The following is a 20,318-nucleotide window of genomic DNA, read 5'->3' on the forward strand; positions in this document are numbered from 1 at the left end:
GGACGAGTGAGCAGGGCGCTTTACTTGGGCCACCACACTGCAGAGCTTCGCAACCAAGCAAAGACCAGCGGCTCGTCGGCGGCTCCGAATTCGGCGTTTCGAAGCGGAAAAACGCGGCGGAGATGCGATTTCCACAGTGAGAGTCGCTTCGGACGGGTGCGTCATGGTCCTGCGGACGCTGTGCAGAAGGGCCATCGAGGTCGGAGCCTTCGCTGCCCTCGTTTTTGTGCTCATCGTCCACCAGGCGGAGGCAGCGGTGAGTCTTGCAAGCATTTTTAACTTTCCTTTAACTCCTTCAATTCAATGCAAATAAAAATTTCAAACTTTCTGCCGGGAAATTTTTGGATTTTCGGTGCCGCCGGGTCGATGCAGACGGGACACGATGCTCTTCAGGGGAAGTTGAGGGGAGCACGTCTCGGGACAGTGGAGAGGAGGGTGGGTGTCTCTGGAGGGGGTTCCCCTCTGGTGCTGGGTCTTGGAGGAACTGGAGGAATGAATTGAATACAATTGTTCAAAGTGCAAGCCAGTATAAAAGTTAAATTTAAGAAAATTATTTAAAACAGGCTTAGAAAATATTGTTAATTATATTCAAAGTAAAATTAAAAGCTGCATTTTTTATTGTACGTGCAATAAAAAGGTAAACTGATGTTGAATGATAAAAATAATTTTAAACAGAATTATTATACTATGTTTAATTACTTTTAATTTTGATAAGTAAATTATTACTACTTATTTTTGAATCTTCTTATTCGACATAATTTAAAAAATTTAGCTTCTATGATTATTTACGTTGATTATTTTTAAAACTGAGTCATGTAAGTTGTGAGGTAGCTGTACAGGCATAGTAAAAACCTATAAACATCCTACCCGAACAATGGGGCGCTTCTTAAACGTGTCACTCGCCACCGATACAAGAGCTTAATAAATTCTCAGCTTCTCACCGGGAATCGGCGCCCCTAATAATGTGCCGTGAAATTACCATTTTTTCGACATTTACATGAAAATATAGCCTTGTTCATTTTTGTTCTGTAAAATTTGTACCTGCAGGAAGGTTGAGCGCGGCAAAGGTCGGTCTCAAAAGAAATAACGACAGGATCAGCGGGTATAAAATGGTGTTTCTTTTGTGATTTGGGGAAGCTATTTTTCACTCTGTCAGAGGCGCCAGTCGATTAATTTAGATTCTGATTGAAAAATTTCTTAATTTAACAAAAAAAAATCTATATTTTTTGTTAGTGTGTTGGGTGATTTTAAATTTACAGAACACTTAATTATCAAATTAAGATGCCAGCATTTTTTAATCAATGCAACTCTATTATTTAAAAAACAAACTCTGCCCCCGCAAGCGCTATTTGCATATTATTAGATGTAATAAAATTCCACACCTGTAATCCACAATAACTCTTTGATTGTCTGGAAAACGGCAAAGGAAGCGATGATAATTGAGCACATCGGCGACAGATGCACGTATAGAATTTTACTGGCAACCACACCTTCGACCTACACAAATGTGAAAAAGATCGTAAAATAAAAGTGAAAGAGAACCGCCTGTCGAGTAAAAAAGGGTAGATGTGCACTTGCTGCAGCGTGAAAAGGATTTGTAATCCTCTTTCTCAAAAAAGCTGCTTTGAATATAAATTGCTTGATTAAATAATATTCAAAGAAGACTTTCCGACAATCTCTTCATTTCATTTCTCGGATCTTAAAAATTCCTGGCGGTCCAGCAGCGGATCATTGTTTTTTTTTTATCAGTCTCATATAGGGCTATAAATCTTGTTGTAATTAGACTGATACCTAACTACAAATTGCTGGCCAAACATAGTTAACGCGCCTTTGTTGTTGTATTTTGAGATACAGTGTGAAAAAGGCAGGGGAAAATGAGAGCCTCGCCAAAGAATTCAGGTACGGCAAAAGGGAGGAAACCACCCCTCTAGCGAGAATGACGTCACAAAGCGCAGCCTGCCTTTTTGGTTACTGTGTTTCTAATTTATTGGCTGCCCCTCGAGGATTTTGTTTGACTTCGCCGCCGACGTTTGGGTCGACTTTTGTCTGCGAAGAGAGGCACTCTTTCCGCTGTGGCTCGCCTTCGTACCACGTGCTCTCAGTCGCGCCAAGGGGGCTTGAAAGCCAAGATAGGCATAAACAAGTCTCAATTTCATAAAAAAAAATAACAACAACAAGAGCTATTTAGCAAATTCAAGCCAAAACGCAAAAATGCTTATTAATACAAGTAAATAATACATTTAAATGTTAAATTAATTTTTTTAAATACTTTTTGTGAAAATTATTTATAATAACAATACTAAATATACAAATTTATATTCACCTTACCCTGACTAATGATATCAAAAACAAAAATTTTATCATGAAAATAATTAATTGCAAGTGGAAGAAAATTTCTCATTGCGATGGAATTTGTGATTTGTATGCAAATGTGTCTTTTAGTGCGTGGGCTTTGAATTTTTCTTTGGTTGACCATCGCGTCGGTTTCTCTACTTTATTTTTGATGCTTTTATTTTACTATCTGATCCTGTACCATGAACGTTCAGCTTATATAGTTTTTTTGAAATTATAGCTGGCGAGACCGAATATATAAACAAAGAACTAGCCATGTGTTGAGCATATGCAGGGGATGCGATGACTTAACTGTTTGGAGGCGATGCCTTCTAGATGAAAGTGAAAGCCCATTCCAAACACAAATTATGTCTGCTTACACGCATAAATATGTCCGTTTTCAATAAAAGTCAAAAGAACGCATCAACGGCGTTGAATGGCACGCTGTGCATTTTGGAAAGGCCAATGCACTTTTGATCAAGTAAAATAAAAAGGAACAAGAGTCACATTTGGTATTTATTTTCAAAAGCAACTAATGGGAGGAATAAAATAATTTAAGGGGTATATTATTTTAAGTTTTAATAAGAATTTAAAATAATTTATTTTCTCCCTCAAAAACATTTATTAAAAGTTGATCTTTTTTTTAAATTTATTTCAATCATATTTTCAACATACTTTTGATGTTTCAAAAACGCAGAAAATTAATTTTCTTAATTTGCAACTTTTAATTTTGGATACGTCAAATATTTTTTCTGTTTTTCTTATAAGTAAATTTAATAGTTTTGATTCACATGCTTTATCTTGCAAAAATTCGAATGGCAATCATAAGTTACATAAACTGTTTGGTAATGATTCAGAAGAGCTCGTAAAATGTAAGTGTTACACTCTGAAAAAATGAGTTGACGACAAATTAGAGTAATTAACAAAAGCGTCGGCTTGTCAGAAATTCTCGTTAAAAGCACGCGCGCGTTTTTAGCGTCCTCTAATAGAAATTCCTCCACTGAGCTCTGTTTTGTCAACCACTCAATCTAGAAAAAACTTCACGCTTTTATTTCAGCGCATCAAAAGAGCAAAAAATGCTTTATATCTCGTTTGAACTTAGCTGCTCTGAGATAACAATTTCCGGTGGTCCAAATGAATAATCTGCCGTTCGGATGTTTTGAGCGTCTTTCAAAGAATTGCATTATTTATTGCAATGATGTGACTTTTCAACAAAGTAAAAAGAGTGTGTTGGCATAGCCGATCGTATATAATTTAAGATGTAAATTAAAAGCTGATCTAAAGGTTGTAAAAAGAGGTGTGGTAATCAACAGGTACAATTTAAACAACATTTTCTTAAGTAAAAAATCCCAATAATTTCTATATGCTCAATAAATTGCCATGAATTCTCTTATCCCAATTATTTAAAATCAAGTGAAAAAAATAAAAATTAGGGAACATCCACTTCTGAGGCAACAGTGGAATGAAGTCAGATAATTGTGATCAACATTCCTCCCAGCAATTGTCTCATTGAAGCAATAAATTTTATTGTCTCTCTGGCCAATGCCCGCCTTTCTTCTCTAATTATCATTCTGGGGGCTTCGGGCTTAGCCACATTGTAGAGTGCACACAAATTTAAATTTTATCTCCTGTGGAATCATGAATTAATTATTGTTGAGACTATAAAAGTATAGCAGATTGAAAGATACACAAATTCCAATGAATCAAAAAATTTGTGCTCACCAGTATGTTTTGAGTGGCTCAAAAATTTATTTTAAAATTTTTTCCAAATTATTAGAGTCTTAGGAATCCATCACAAATAAATTCATTGGAGGGCTATGATGCTACTTTTAGTTATTTCTTAAAAGTAATTTCACTGCACGTTTATAAAGAATTTGATCCAGAAAGTTGAGATCCCGTGAGAAAAATGTGTGGTCCAGTGGGCCGTAAAATCGAGGCGTGAATTTATAATCTTGCACCCGACGCCAAATAAAACAAACCGCGAGGCTAACAGATGGTCGGAACAGAAAGTTTGGCTCTCGAAATTAAATCTAATTCACCGAGGAAGGGTTAAAGAAGGCGACGAAAGCCATACAAAGCGGCGTGAGTGTGTTTGGAAACGAATGAGAGAAGAGGAAAAATAAAATGCATCTCTCGACTCCCCACGAGAATGCAATTTCTGGCCGAGCGCCAAAGCGTTTCCTTTGCACTCATCCCTGAAATATCTTTCGCGCCGGGTCTTTTCGGCGGTTTTGTTAATAAAAAAGCTGGCCAGATCTAAACAGTTAAAACCAGCAAGCTGACTGACTGACTGGAGGATGTTTACTCGATGACCGCTTTGCACGTGGCCCAACCCTTTGAAAGACCCCTATACACATGTAAATTAAGAACGGTTTCATTTTCAACAGCTTCGTTCCCAATAACACTTGTCTTGACCTTCGTAGGCTTTTTATTTGACAGGCGATTAAATATTTCACGTTAAAACCATTTTCTGCTCAAATTTTGAATGTTCGAATGGAAGGATTGTATAGTTATTGAAATTATATGCAACTAGTTATTGTTTTTTTTTAGATTATGGTTACCTGAATTATCTCATCTCTAAAAATAATCCAAACAATAATTTAAATGGGTAAAATTTTAGTTTATATGTTTAATTATTCATTTTACTAGCCGGATTTAACGATCAAAAATATTAATTGGTCTTAAATAAATTAAGTCCAAGCAGTTTTATAAAAGTTCATTGTTAATTATCAATTTCATCCTCTCGATAACTGTGTTTCAGGCTTGTAAAGGTTGCGCACCTAATCAAGAAAAATGCGATTGCACCGGCATCAAAGGAGAACTTGGTGCCAAGGGTATATCTGGCATGCCAGGTCACGAGGGGCTCCCTGGTAAGTTGCACAACTAAATAACAAATTATCACAAGACAAGAAAAATCTGTCCGAATCTGAAAGTGACGTTTTTTTATTACAACAATAATTCCACAAAAGAATTGCTCATTTTTCTTTACCAACGACATCTCAAGTAGTGAAAATTCTTGAATATTCAAATAATTTCCTATCTGTCAATTGCCATGATCAGTAAATTATAAAATTACACTTTAAAATAGGCAGAGCAGAAATTAAAAAAATATATTGAATTTAACATTTCAAAGCAGATCAATATCGACATTTTCACAAAACTAAATTTATCTGTTTTAAAAACATGCCTTAAAATATTTTGTTTATTCTATTAAAGGTGACATGGGTCCTGAGGGTCCCCCAGGAGTGAAAGGGGAAAAGGGTGCTTACGGAGAGTTTGGATCGCAGGGTGAAAAGGGTCACAGAGTGAGTTGAATACATATTTAGCGATATAGATGAGAGCTGATAATTATTTTAAATTTTAATATAGGAGATAAATCTTAGATTAATTTACATGCATTTTATTGATAAAATTTTACAATTTCAATTAAGGGTGACACCGGCGTTCCTGGTTTTCCGGGCACACGTGGTATGATGGTAAGTTGAATAAACAATGCCTACAAGAATTCTAAAAAAATCATAATCAACACACGCACTCTTAATTTTGAATAAAAATGAAATTTATGATAATATAAAAAAATTATTTTTAGGGTTTGCTCGGAGATGCCGGTCCCATTGGACCAGTCGGTCTGCCGGGTTGCAACGGAACTGATGGACGACCTGGCCAACCTGGGCGACAAGGCAGACCAGGTACCAAAACATCTGTTTATTAAAAAATTAATGATAACATAAGATTTTCAGCAAACTTTTTCCCAAAATCACTTAATTTTTGTTTTGTTTTCATAATCAATTAGTATGCGCTGTTCATGGTGCTATTGATTTGCATAAGCGCAAGATGTATTAATTTTAAGACTGGTAAGGTCGTTTTAAATAAATATTTTTTAATCCCCTTATTATAAAATTAGAGGTTTGTGGTCATTTATTATTAAAATAACTTAATTTTTAATAAAATTAATTGCGTATTGGTTTTAAAATAAATTGAATTTTGAAGGTGATCGAGGTCTACCTGGCCTAGACGGAATGAAAGGGCCCCAAGGAGACGCTGGCGAGGGCGGAATCAACACAAGAACCACCAAGGGAGAAGCCGGCATCCCTGGAAGGGCTGGTTTAGACGTGAGTTAATTTTGCAGTTGTCTTTTTTTGCACTACGCTGAGCAGATTGCGGCCACTGCAAAATTTCAACGTGCGTTGGCTCTTGTCATCGTTGTTTAGTCCAATATATATTTTGTGCTGCCCAAAACTAAAATAAACAAACTTTGGTTGCATCAAAAATAAACTGATGCAATGTTTTGTTTTAGGGCGAAAGAGGATACAGAGGGTTTGAAGGCCTTCCCGGTATTCCCGGGGAAGTTGGTGACATGGTGAGAATTTAAGGGATTGGAGATTTGAATAGGTTTATTATGCAAAAATCTTTAGGGTCCTCCTGGAGCAGTTGGGTCACCTGGTCCGAGTGGAGACCCTGGTGACATGAATACTGGTGGGCCAGGCGCCAAGGGCGATAAAGGTAAAATATAATTCAAATCAATTAATTTAATTTTCAAATATGTATGTTTCCTTCCAATATACGGATTTGTGAAGCGTCGACGACCCACACAACTTTATTACTTATGGTTAAAATTTTGCAGCGCGATGTCAATACCTTTTTATTTATTATTATTAAAACGTGGTAAATAATAACAATGAGTCATAATTTATACCTTATTATTATTGTTTACCACGTTTTATTTATCATTGTTTAATATTAAATGTAATTTTTAGATTCCACACTTTTTTGCTAATAAAATGAATAATTTTTGTGTAGGTGAAACTGGAGATCCAGGTCCAGTTATCTACTATAATGAGATTGATCCACCTGTAAGGAATTTCAAAGGAGTTAAGGGTGATAAGGGCTACAAGGGAGAAAAGGGTTTGAAAGGCCTATTTGGACCAACTGGCCCTCAAGGACCAAGGGTTTGTTGTTTTTTTTTAACAAATAAATTTAAGATGAATGAAAACTAACATATACTTAATTAATGAAATTATAGTATCTTGGAAACTATTTTAAATACTTCTGTCATTTTGTGTAACTAATTATACCGTTTTATTTAAAACAAATTTCACAGACGCATCTTTACTCTTTTAAATATTTTGCAATTTCTTCAAGCTTGTGTCTTCCACAGGGATATCCCGGCCAGCAGGGATTTAAAGGAGCGAAGGGATCACACGGTGATGACGGACCTAGGGGAAAAACGGGAAAAGAAGGGCCTATCGGTCCTTCCGGACCTAAGGGTTTCAAAGGAGCACCGGGATATTTGGGTCTGGATGGACTCGACGGAAGCAAAGGAGAACAAGGAGAACCTGGACGGGTGGGCCGGCCTGGTGTTCAGGGATATGAGGGGCAACCTGGAATTTATGATCCATTTTTAGACGAGGAAGGACAATTTGGTGTTGCAGGGCCACAAGGCCCCATTGGTAAATTTCAGTTTTTGGAGCTGCGCATTTAATCAGCTATTGCAAACTTGCATTTTAAATATCCATTTTAAATTAATTTGCACTGTTGCAAAACAACAGTTTATTGTCAAGAACATTTTGATAAAATATAAATTATTTCCCAAATTGATCTAAAAAACAGTAAAAAAACAGGGGGGGGGGGAATCAAATTCCAATGCGTACATGAATTTTATAAACCTCCGAAGAAAGAAAATTATTCAAACTACTACACTAACTTCACAAAAAGAATAAATACAATAATATCATAATTTTTCATACTAGATTTTCTTTGATATTTTTCTTGTGAATTATTGCAGCTGAAGTTGATTGAATTTGAATATCATTATATTTATGCTTGGACTCATTGATTATAATGCGCTTTTTTGCACAAAGATGAAAACCCTGCTTAAAAAGAAGGTTTCTCACTGACAAAAAGGTTTTTTAAATGTACTTTCTTCTTAAAAGGTCTGCCCGGTCTGCAGGGTGCTAACGGTCTAAAGGGCATGGAAGGTCTAATAGGAATACAGGGCCCACCAGGTGAACCCGGTGATTCTGGTGTTCCTGGTCTTAGAGGTATCAAAGGAACTTCAATCAAAGGAGAAGCGGGTGACAATGGTAAGTAACGATTAAATGTCATAAATCCTGCACAAATGAATTGCACAAAAATAATCAAATCAGTATACTCTGAACTGAAGACGTGCTTTGAAAAAAAATTAAAAGTTAAGGTTGAGAGGACTCAATAAAGTAAATACATATTATAATTAAAAATGTTTGTAGTAGTGAAGAAACCTGCTCGGCTGTGCCTTGCTTGCCAGTCACATATCAGCACTGGCCTATAACTTCACTGGCTGGCGTTTGTAATTATTTCTTTAAAAAAATATTCCAAAAATTATTTTTACACATTGCTGTACGTTTTTCACGTTTAATATTGTAAGTCAATCCCAATTCTTTTTTAAATAAATTGGAATATATTCCTTAAGTGCTCAACAAGAAGTAATTTTTTTTCTATTTTAATATTGTTTTGATTATTTTTAATTACTATTTAATTGCACGTCTGCCATACTTGGTTGACTAGTTCAATACAATTGCTGCTTTGCATTTGATTCATAATTTGTAAGCACTTTGCAAATAAAATTGTAACATATATGTTGCTTTTGATAGGCATTCCTGGAGATATTGGACCTCAGGGCCTGCAGGGAATCGAAGGCATTCCAGGCCCTAAGGGTGAGAAAGGATTTATCGGCATGGATGTGATTGGCCCAAAGGGAGTAGACGGCTCAGATGGTCCCGACGGTTTCATTGGGCTTGAAGGTGACAGAGGTGACCCAGGAGATGGTGGTAAGTATCTTGTTAAAATTATCGGCATTAAGTTTGTAGTTGCTACAAAAAAATAATACCATTTACATTTTCATTCAATAAATTTTACGATTCAATTTAGGACTAAAGGGCCAGCCTGGAGATGGGGCAAATGTCGTTGGTCCTCCTGGAGAGCCAGGGTTACCAGGTTGGTGATTATTGTGCATTTTTAAAACAATAAAAATAAAAGGACTTTTTATACTTTGACGTGAAAACCCTTTAATAAAGGTGCTCTCAATAATTATTGCAATGTTTTTGTTATAAAAAGGGTTCCCTGGAGATCCAGGTTTCAACGGTCTGGATGGCTTTGATGGGCCGAAAGGTATCAAAGGATTTAGAGGAGACGACTGCGGATTTTGCCCAAATGGTGAGTTGATTAATCGTGGTTTCGTATGAAGCTGAATATTTGATAAGAGAAAAGTCGATGGCAAGCTTATTGAAATCCCACGCTCCGTTTTCTCAAAGGATGTCCGCTCTTGTGAACTAATTTTTATATCAGCACAACCTACGCCTTCAGCATCCTGTTCAACTCTTTCATAATTTCCTTGGTGGATTTTTTTCTGTAGCATTAATTGTTAAATATTATTAATAAAATTATAGACGGACAGCTTATTTCAAAAATTGAGGAAACAGGCTTCATCTAAAAATAAGTAACGAAGCTTAATTCAATTCGCACCGAAGTAGATCAAAATTTAAAATATTTTTATTCCATTAGCACAATAGTTTTTTTAGAGATTTGATTTGAACTTTAGGGCGAGATGGAGTGAAAGGTGACCTTGGCGACCCCGGACGATCAGGACTTCATGGTTACCCTGGGTAATGATTTTGATTTTTTTCTTATTGCAACTGTTTTTTTTTTCACTTAAAATATATATCACTTAAATCTTCACTGCTATTTCAATTATAAGCACTCTGAAAATCCTGATATCATTTGTCTTGGTCGTTTCCAAGTCAGATCAATGAAAATTCTGACCAACACAATTTTGAAGTTAAATATGGCTCTGCACTAAAATTTAAAAATCGATTGGATTGTAAAATAGTGACATAGTATTTTTGTATTTAATAGGTTTTAAATAATATGATTTCAGAAAATCTGGTTTACCCGGACCGCGAGGACCGAAGGGGCCAAAAGGATTGGTAGGGCTCAAAGGGATGCCTGGTTCTGTAGGGACTGATGGTCAAAGAGGTGCATATTTAAATAAAAATTTATATATTTAAACTTTTATTAACATCATGATTTGAATGAATAAAAGGTGAGCCTGGCGACCCTGGCCCAACAGGTCTGGATGGACAAGTAATTGATCTGCGCTCAAGTTTAAGAGTTGCTGAAACTGGGGACCAGGGATATAGAGGCCTTCCTGGTAATTATTATTACGCAGTTTCAAGTCATCACTCTACGGGAAAACAAATAAATAGGTGTCCAAGGAGAACCAGGTGATAGGGGTGATGACGGGTACCCTGGATTAAATGGCTTACTAGGCGCGAGAGGAGAAAAGGTTTTGTTAATTTTTTTTATCATATTTACACACACAATTACTTAAAAAATGCATTTAATAAGTTAAGAGAAGATTTTTTCAAAACACCATAGGCGCTCAACTTACCGCCAGTAAAATAATTATACACGCTGTAATTTACATCATGCTGCTTCTGCAGACTAATAATCTGTTCCTAAACTATTTTCCCACAATAATATGCATGCATAGTTCTCAGCAGCCTCAAATCTATTGTATTATTAAAAAATTCACAGTTTAAGTAATTTATTTTTAACAGGGAATTTTCGGTGAAGCTGGCATTCCAGGAAGAGACGGCAGACCTGGTTTTGACGGTTTGAATGGAGAAAAAGGAGAAGCTGACAACAGACTTGTCTATGAACTTGTGGGTCCCCAAGGAAATCCCGGTGATAAGTATGACTTTATATCAGCCTGATATTAATTGGAACAAACTACAAATTGGTTTTCAGTCTGTTCTTTACAATCATAATAAAAACTGGAAATAGTTTCTATTATTTAATAAACTTATTAAAAGCGGGGAGGGGATAAATTGGTTTTAGAATTTTTTTAAATACTCGGAAACAATAAAACATGATTTTTTAAATTAATAACTCGTAGCAACTTAAATTGATTGATTTTAACTTTTTAAGTTAGTCGATATTACTGTGAGCGCAAACCTCACCAGCCATGCGATTGGACTGATAGATGGGCAAAATCAGAATGCCCTGAAAATATGAGAAAAAATTTAACTGATTTTATTGAATATATTTGGAAAAAATGAAATAATACTAGCAATGAGAGTATTCGAAATATTCCACTTATACCATAATATTTAAATTTCTAGGGGTTCAAAGGGGCCACGAGGTGATCAAGGACCACAGGGTGAAATGGGATCAGTTCCCAACTTTATTTTCGATGTACTGGGAGAACCAGGAGAAAAAGGGCGGACAGGACCTTATGGTATTACGTAAAAAATAATCAGAAGGTAAATTAATGTAATGCAAATAACGCTGCGCAGGACCACGGGGATTTCAAGGGCCAAAGGGTGAAAAAGGCGAAGTTGGATTTGAAGGAATGCCCGGCCTGAAGGGGCTGCCTGGGCCAACAAAACAGGGTGAGAGTGGTTTCCAAGGCCACCAAGGTGAAACAGGAGATGAAGGCCCTAAGGGTCCAAGTGGTTCTCCTGGCCGAGATGGTCGGCCTGGAATCCCAGTAAGTAACAACGGCATTATTTTGCCAAAACATTAATTATCAAATAATGCTCTTTAGGGCGTTTCTGGACCAAAAGGTGACCGTGGTGACCTAGGATTGTCAATTTTGGAGGGCGAAAGAGGCCTGCCAGGGTAATAAATTTTGATAATTTCTGCATCCCTAAATTCAAGAAATTACTGTAAAATAATGGAGCAGTTAAAAATTATTTATTTACCAGTGTGTTCTAATCTATGCATGGAATTGATGCATATTTAAAATAAAACGACACATTTAAAAATTATTTTAAATAACTAAAAGTGGAATGTATCTTAAAATGATTTTGTATCTTATTGGAATTGACAATGAACTTAAACGTAATAGCATGTTTAAAATCAACTTGAATAAACTCGTTTTGTTTGTTTTAGGCGACCTGGTCCTAGAGGAATGGACGGTAACCCTGGTTTTGATGGTATTGACGGACGACCTGGGTCATTAGGGTACACTGGTGAGAAAGGCAGTAAGGGTGCGCCTGGTTCAGCCGGGATCTATGGTCTTAGAGTAAGAAATAAAATTACTAAATTGAATGCATTTTTAACACCATTTGAGCAAAAAAAAAATTAAATTTTTGATAGCATACAAAACGCCGGCCCATCAATTATAAAATTAAATAAGAAAATGCCCAATTTTTTTTTATTCCTTCTTTTTACTTTGGTCTGCTTATATTTTCTGAAGCTAAAAAACAATCACTATCAATTATAAGCTGTAGAAATTAAATTTAATTTCACTGAAGGGCAGGAAAGGAGAAAGGGGAGAAGCAAGAGCTGGTCCTGAGGGCAGGCCTGGGCTGCCTGGGAAAAAAGGCTTAAGTGGTGTATTTGGCTCATTCGGTCTCCGGGGTAAGTCTTTTATAATTTTGTTCTAAATCAATTGCACTAAGCGCTAGCAAAGAACTTTTAAAATGCTGTCAAATATAATATAACAATAAATTAATTAAGATTTGTGAAGTTTTAAATACAAAAATGTTTTTCCCTCTCTCATCCTTCACTCTTCCCACGGATATTAACATTATTTTGGCAAAAAATTTAACTTGTTTGTTTAAAAACAAAATAGGTTATGACGGGATGAATGGCTCGATGGGTATCAAAGGTGTAAAAGGAGACGCTGGACGACCAGGGCCAGCTGGTCCCAATGGTGAACCCGGAGAATTTGGGTTACCAGGATTTAATGGTACCAATGCATTTGACGGGAGACCAGGAACTATTGGCGACAGGGGTGACAACGGTTACCCAGGTGAGGAAAAATATTTTGAAATTGTATAATATTCCGGTGTACAAACGTTCCCTAATTTAGGATTTATTATAATTTGCACTGGGGTCAAAGCTAGAGGCAAAATAATTAGTGGAAGAATAAAAATGAAAAAAAAGAGTTTATAAACATACAGCTTTTTGTATCCAAATTTAGACTTACATTTCTGTTGCGTCTTATGTGCTAAAATAATTAAAAATATGAATCTCAAAGGTATCGATGGAAGACCTGGAGAACCAGGCCGACCAGGTTTACCAGGTCCAAAGGGATTTGTGGGTGACGATGGTCGGAAAGGTCGTGACGGACAGTTTGGAATGCCTGGTTTTAAGGTAAAGTGATTTTACTTTACATTTTTCTCTTCAAAATTCCTCGTGTGAATAGGGGAAAATAAATTTGCGTGAATTTTCAAAAACAATTCAAAACTAACGCAGAGAAATAATGTTTATTTAATTGAGTTAAACTTAATAAAAATTTTAAATAAATTAATATCTATTGGAAAATGCCTTCCTCAGTCAACCTAATTCAAATATGTTTTATTCCTCCTTTCTTATGATGACTGATACATAATTAAAAATAGTTATTATTTATTAATTGTTGTAATTTGGGGTAGGCTACAGTTTTAATAAATTTTTTTCCAAAGTAATGTTTTTAAAAATAAAATATTTTAGGGCATGGCTGGTGAAACTGGAATTCCTGGTGAACCCGGTCCACCTGGAGATGATTCTTTTAGTGGACCAAAGGGAATGTCTGGAGACCCTGGTGAAACGGGTCCCAGGGGCTACTCAGGTATCGACGGACTGGATGGCCTAAAGGGAGAACGAGGAGACGACGGAATAAATCTGAATGCAGACGAAGGCCCTAAAGGTCAACGCGGAGATGCTGGAATCCCTGGGCTAATAGGCCTGTATGGCTTAAAGGTATGGTATCAGTATTTCAGGACGAGCATTGTGTTCTCAATCGAATATCCTTAATAGGGAGAAAATGGTGAACCCGGGTTTAACGGCATCAAAGGTTTGAAGGGAGATGGAGGCCTGCAGGGCTACGACGGTTATTCGGGAACTCGGGGTAAAGATGGCCGAAAGGGAGAACAGGGTCTTATTGGTCCAAGAGGCCCTGACGGATTTAAAGGGGAAGTTGGAATGGAAGGAGACCCAGGAATATTCGGTCGACCAGGTAATCATTTTTTAATATTTATTTGAGAAACATACATAAAAAAAAACATGTTCATTCTATCAATTTACTGGAAATATTTACCCTAGTCTTAATTAATATTCGAATTAACATGATTTGTTTAAATATAAATATCATAATAAAAATTCTGGCGGATTGAGGTATCCAATCATTTAGATCAAAATTTGTCCTAAAATCCTAAAATAATAATTTTATTTTTAAGTTAAATTTATTTTCGTACAGGAATGAAAGGCAACAGCGGTCCCGAGGGCCTAACTGGTGTGCAGGGTTCAAGAGGTCCTAAAGGCTTTGTCGGAGAACCAGGCATTACACCGTACACTGAAGGGTCAAAGGGTGAACCTGGAGAAACGGGTCTCAACGGTCCGCTGGGAAATAAGGGTGAAAGGGGGGAGCCCGGCCGAATGGGTTTCCCTGGAGCTATGGTATGTTAAAAATCTGAATTGTCATCTCTAATTAAAGTTTTCAATGATTCAGGGTCCACAAGGAAGTCCTGGTTTCGCTGGCGTCACGGGTCTCCCTGGTGTTATCGGTGTTAAGGGAGGCAAAGGCATGACAGGAGCTCCAGGCCTTCCAGGTACGTTAAATCCTTTTTATGTTTAATTTAAGGGAAAGCAGGGTTTCTTACCAATGAGAATACTTTACGATTTATTGCTCTCTAATGCCTTAAAAACTATTCATATTCTCAAATTGACCATAAGTACAGCTTGATTGATGAAATAATTTTTTCCAATTCAAATAAATATGTAACCTGAATTTAATCAAATAAAGCAGATCAAAAGGATAGAGCATTTAAAAAATTTAATGCGTCAAGTGACAAGAAAGATTTTGATAAACTTGTTCTCTAACGCCTTAATTTCAAATTTTTCTTAATATTAAATTTACTTAAATATTATTAGGTATGGAGCCAAGAGACGTTGAAAGAGGTGAACAGGGTGAACCTGGTTTTGACGGGTTCCCAGGCCGACCAGGTCGTGTTGGTCAGAAGGGAAGCCCCGGAGATTATGGTGCCGATGGTCCCCCAGGTCGTCAAGGGCCAAACGGATTATCTCTTACTGTGAGTTATTTTTTAGCTTTATTTTGCATAACATGCACGATATCGGCTTATTTTTTGCTGATTGATCACGCGAAGGGCACACAGGGGAAAAGAAGAAAATTGCAAATCAATATCTCGACTAATAAGTTTTGCTATTTAAGTAGACTGTAGAGCTTTGAAAAGCAGCCTGTGTGAGCAATTTCGAATAAGTGATAAAAGCTGAATGCAAATTTAAATTATTTTGAAGCAAAATTTAACCTTTTTTCATAAAAGAAAAATGAGATAATATGAAGACAAAAATTTTATTTCAAAATTGTACAAATACGTGAATTCACCAATTCTAGCGTTTGATTGGGCGGCGTGATAAATTCATTCACCCAGTGACCCAGCGGGCAAATGACTTTCCCTTATTCAGCCGTCGCGCGCAGGTCATTGACTCGAGCAATTAGGAAGTAATTATCAACGTATCAGTGACAATATTTTGCGCAACAAAACACATTCTATAATCTTAACAATATCACAACGTTTAAATTCAAATCGCAGTCTCTCTTGCTTTTCCGTGGATGATCACAAATCAGTTCAACACAATTTGTCTCGTCTTTCTTTCACGACGTGTTATTTTCATTGTCCTCAGCACCAACCACAAAAAACATGCCCCCTTTAGCCACACCTAATTGCAAGTTCTGCTCCTGCTTCAAACCACCCCAAGCCTTGCTCTTGTCCAACTTGCGTCTTTTCAAGGTTTTCTTCGCCGGACCTTTTACAATTACAGGGTCGGTCACGATGTAAGTTTTCTGCCGCAAAAGTGTCGGATGCGGTTCAGTAGGTACCTCGGATGATGCTGCTTCCTCCGCAGGATCCTCACTTTCCTGTTTGGTGCTCGAGGCACTTTCTCTGCGGCTGCTGATTGCCGGCAACGGGGAGTAAGGCGAAAGGTCAGCCGCACGTGGGGGGACGGGGGCCGTCAAATCAGGGGGGCTTCCGAGGCGGGCGTCCCGCCTGCGGAAGATTTTGGACAGCAGCCAGCAGGGCGGCGAGACGGACTGATGTTCCCTCATAAGATCAAGCGTGGAGAAACATTCAGGGGCGCTTTTGCTGAGCACGCCTGGTTTGGAGCTTGGCTGGCGGCTCGGAAGGCCAATCGGAGGCAGGTGGAACGGCTGGGGGCACGACTTTTTGTAAATGTTTGTTCGTATTTAACACTCACACATCAAAGTTTCTTAAGAAATGTAAAAAATAATGACAATTTTTTTAACTGTAAAAGTGTTGTTAATATTAAAATATTTACATATCAATAGGAGCACTTTTGAACCAAGTCCTCTGTCAAAGTTAAAATTCAGCACTGACTTTACGAAAAATGTGTGTCACTGGTTGCGTTTATTATCGTTTGCGCACTTTTCAGTTCCGTATTAGATTTGATCGAAATACACTTGTCCGGCTGCTTGCTCGTTTGGCCTCCGAAATAACACTGAATCGGCCAGGACATGCAGTTTGTTGTCAGGGAAACAACCGTAAACACGAACAAGGGAGAGCGTGCGCGTGCGACCCGGTGAACGATGGTGCCCGCGTGCAATCGGCCCGGCCTTTCTTCGTTCGTGCGGCTAATGTGTGATGCAATGACGACACAAAGGGCTCGAGATGCCGCAGAGTGGCACAGCCAAATCAGAATTATTGGATGCAATGCCGGCGGGAGGTTGAATATATAAATCGTGGGAGTTTTTACTAGAAAAATAAATATATCATATACAAGAGCACATAAGCTTTGCTGAATGCGAAACTTCATATCGAGCGTTTAGTGAAGCAAAACTGGGCCAAATTTGTTTGCCTTTGTCAGCACAGGGAGTGATGAAAGAATAATGAGTTCAACGGCAATGACAGTACAAACACATCCAAAGACGGGCCCTTGAACTATATTTACATAATGAGCGTGGGATAAAAGTTTTATTAACCTGAAAGCTAAATGAGATAAAATAAAGCGAAAAGGTAGAAATTTCTGTAAAAAAATGTGATAAAAAATAAAAAATAAACAATTTAATATTCAGAGGCATAGATGGAAAAAATTAAAAGTTAGAAATGTTTGGTCTTTCATGAATTTTAGACAATGATATTTTCATGAAATGAGAGTTAAAAATGATAAATAACAATACTTTCCAATGAACTTTAATTTGTATTTTGTGATTTTAAAGTTTTTCTAAATCTCCATAATATATTAATTTGTTTCAGGGTATCAAAGGAATAATCGGTGACGTAGGCCTACCCGGGTTACCAGGATACGACGGCCGCGGAGGCTCCCCTGGAATTGATGGTAAGTTTATTTTTATTTTGATATTTGGCAGTTCTCTGCATTCAAGATTTTTCATAATTTTAGGAAGCCCTGGTTTCCCCGGCATCAAGGGTCCACGAGGAGAACCTGGCCAAGCTGATTTTGGGTTTGGGAAACCTAATTTTTTTTAAATTAAAATTTCACACTCTTTTCTGAGCAGCTTGAAGGGCATGACGGGTGACGTTGGCTATCCAGGCCGAGACGGTTACAACGGCCGAAAGGGAGAGCGAGGTACCCCAGGTCGAAACGGTACATTTGGGTTGCAAGGTTTTCAAGGTGGAAGGGGCGACGACGGCGAACCCGGTGTGCAAGGCTTCCCTGGTGTAAGGGGTGATATGGTAAGCAGTATGATAATTTCTTAGAGTGTAAAAAAGGCTAAGTTTGCAACAACGTGTATCTCAGGGTGAAGAGGGCCCACCAGGAGAGCCTGCCATCATTCCGGAAGATTTTTACCAGCCAAATCCACCAGGCGATCAGGGCGATCGAGGGTTGCCGGGAATGAAAGGTCCGAGGGGATATCCCGGTGAAAACGGGCTATCTGGATTTCCAGGCATGAGAGGGGAAATGGGAATTGACGGTGTGCCCGGTCTGCCTGGCCTGGAGGGCCCAAGAGGCCGACCAGGAGACAGGGCGAGAGACGGAATCCCTGGTTATGACGGCAAACCTGGTAAATTAATATTTTGAATTATTTTTTTATTATTTAGTCATTTTATATTAACTATATATTTAATTATTTATTTGATAAGACTCTTTTACTGATGAGGAAAATTAAAAATTTATATAATTATATTAGGTCTGCCCGGAATTCCCGGTCCTCCTGCACCTAATGCCGCCGGCCCGAAAAACAGGGGCTTCTTTTTCACGCGGCACTCGCAGTCAGTGCTGGTGCCCGCCTGTCCCACCGGCACGGTTCGTCTCTGGGACGGATATTCACTACTCCACCTCACAGGAAACGCGAAAGCGCATGGACAGGATCTCGGTACGTTTTCATGTTAAAAATTTATGCAAACTGCCATATCTACCGGATATGCCGGTTGCATACACACAACCATTTAAATGCGTTTCAATCAATTTTGATTTATTTTGTCTCGTTAGGTGCCCCGGGCAGTTGCCTGCGTCGATTCTCAACCATGCCGTATCTATTCTGCAATTTGAACAACGTCTGTGACTATGCTAGCCGGTCGGACTACTCGTACTGGTTGAGTACCTCCGAGCCGATGCCCATGACTATGGCGCCCATTCAGGCTCCTAATGTCAAGAAATACATTTCAAGGTTCTAGCTAATTAAATTTTGCTTCAAATAAGTCAAAAAATAATAAAAATAATACTGATTAAAAATAAATTTTTTCCAGATGTTCCGTTTGCGAAGCACCAACCAGGGTGTTGGCCGTCCACTCTCAAACAATGGTTCTCCCAAGCTGTCCCAACGGCTGGGAAGAAATGTGGATGGGCTACAGCTTCCTAATGGCAAGCATTTTCTTTTAGTTAAATTTTAAATTTTTATTGAAATATTTATGATTTATTTTAGCACACTGACTCTGGAGCAGAGGGCAGTGGCCAGTCTTTGGTCTCTCCTGGCTCATGTTTGGAGGAATTCCGAGCAGCTCCTTTCATTGAGTGCCAAGGCATTGGTCGATGCAATTATTATTCCACTGCCTATTCCTACTGGTTGGCCACTCTGGATGACATGGACATGTTTAGAAGGTATGCATTACGCATAGATATTTCAAAAAATAGAAAAATAGTAGCATTGATTGGCTTATTTTTAATAAATAATTTTTTTGTATTTATTTTCCTATTCCTGTGCTTTGCATATTTATCAGGGATATATTTATGAGAATTATTTTTTCAGACCCCGACCACAAACTCTGAAGGCAGCTGATTTGACTAAACGCGTGAGTCGCTGCGTCGTGTGTTTGAGGAAGACACCAAACCGATCACCACCTGTACAATTGCCACCAGTGAACAGAGCGCAACCCGACTTCCGAGCGTTTGAAGCGCCTCAGCCAACGCGCAGACGGCGGCCGCAGAGCAATAGGAGGGGCAACAACGATGATTTCAGGGGCTAAAATTGGGTCACGTGATATCTTCTCAAAAAGAGCTGTTTAACAGTTTGGAAAATTTAAATGGTGGCTCCTAAGGAACTCTGCAAAACTGTTTGGAGCATTTTAAGTCTTTAATCTGTGTTCATAAAAGTTACTATGCCAATAACTTTGATCAGCTGCCGCATTTTAATTAAATAATTTAAGTATAGAAATTATAGCTTGTAATTTATCTGTTTTAATTATTTTTAGATTCTAAAATTGGTAATTTTGAACCCTGCATAGAGCGTAATGGAGCGTAACAATTATGAAAGTTTCCAAACAACTCCCAAAGTTATAAGTTTAGAATGCCTGATTATTTTGTTATGTAATTTAATTAAAATTAGCTTATAGTCAACCAGTACCATTATAAATGTATTTTAATGTATGATTCATAAAGGAACTCAAGAGTGTGTTCGCCACGTTAGCTATCCTGTCTTCTACTCTGCTCTCATGATCAATAAATTATTTCAACTGCGCAGCGATAATTTTTAACTCTGGCAATAAAAAAGTAATGTACTTTAGATAACGTTGACGTATTTTTAAAAA

General features: G+C 37.8%; 1 protein-coding gene across 1 annotated transcript; it reads left to right on the top strand.

The window, feature by feature from the left end:
- Window positions 1–21: 21 nt before the first annotated feature.
- Window positions 22–20,298, top strand: LOC132200329 (collagen alpha-5(IV) chain). Its single transcript, XM_059625723.1, has 40 exons — window positions 22–256; window positions 5,093–5,201; window positions 5,548–5,636; window positions 5,763–5,807; window positions 5,921–6,020; window positions 6,322–6,443; window positions 6,629–6,691; window positions 6,747–6,834; window positions 7,132–7,280; window positions 7,490–7,781; window positions 8,265–8,414; window positions 8,961–9,137; window positions 9,238–9,303; window positions 9,424–9,522; window positions 9,908–9,971; window positions 10,244–10,341; window positions 10,409–10,516; window positions 10,572–10,651; window positions 10,926–11,059; window positions 11,490–11,605; window positions 11,664–11,857; window positions 11,915–11,988; window positions 12,262–12,394; window positions 12,627–12,732; window positions 12,947–13,126; window positions 13,355–13,470; window positions 13,810–14,058; window positions 14,116–14,314; window positions 14,555–14,754; window positions 14,807–14,906; window positions 15,229–15,386; window positions 17,589–17,670; window positions 17,734–17,794; window positions 17,849–18,026; window positions 18,091–18,355; window positions 18,482–18,667; window positions 18,784–18,961; window positions 19,041–19,155; window positions 19,217–19,392; window positions 19,541–20,298. Exons 1-40 carry the CDS (start codon window positions 164–166, stop codon window positions 19,755–19,757), a joined length of 5,409 nt encoding a protein of 1,802 aa, XP_059481706.1. The 5' UTR covers window positions 22–163; the 3' UTR covers window positions 19,758–20,298.
- Window positions 20,299–20,318: the final 20 nt, after the last annotated feature.

The sequence above is a fragment of the Neocloeon triangulifer genome, unplaced genomic scaffold, assembly GCF_031216515.1.
Source record: "Neocloeon triangulifer isolate White Clay Creek 2 clone unplaced genomic scaffold, ASM3121651v1 ptg000014l, whole genome shotgun sequence".
Taxonomy (NCBI): Eukaryota; Metazoa; Arthropoda; class Insecta; order Ephemeroptera; family Baetidae; genus Neocloeon; species Neocloeon triangulifer.

Bases quoted from the DNA above. Each gene is read 5' to 3' on its own strand.
- LOC132200329 (XM_059625723.1), top strand. From the start codon at position 164: ATGGTCCTGCGGACGCTGTGCAGAAGGGCCATCGAGGTCGGAGCCTTC. The intron at 6,692-6,746 runs GTGAGAATTTAA...AAAAATCTTTAG, and splicing joins CCGGGGAAGTTGGTGACATG to GGTCCTCCTGGAGCAGTTGG. The intron at 11,989-12,261 runs GTAATAAATTTT...TGTTTGTTTTAG, and splicing joins GGCGAAAGAGGCCTGCCAGG to GCGACCTGGTCCTAGAGGAA.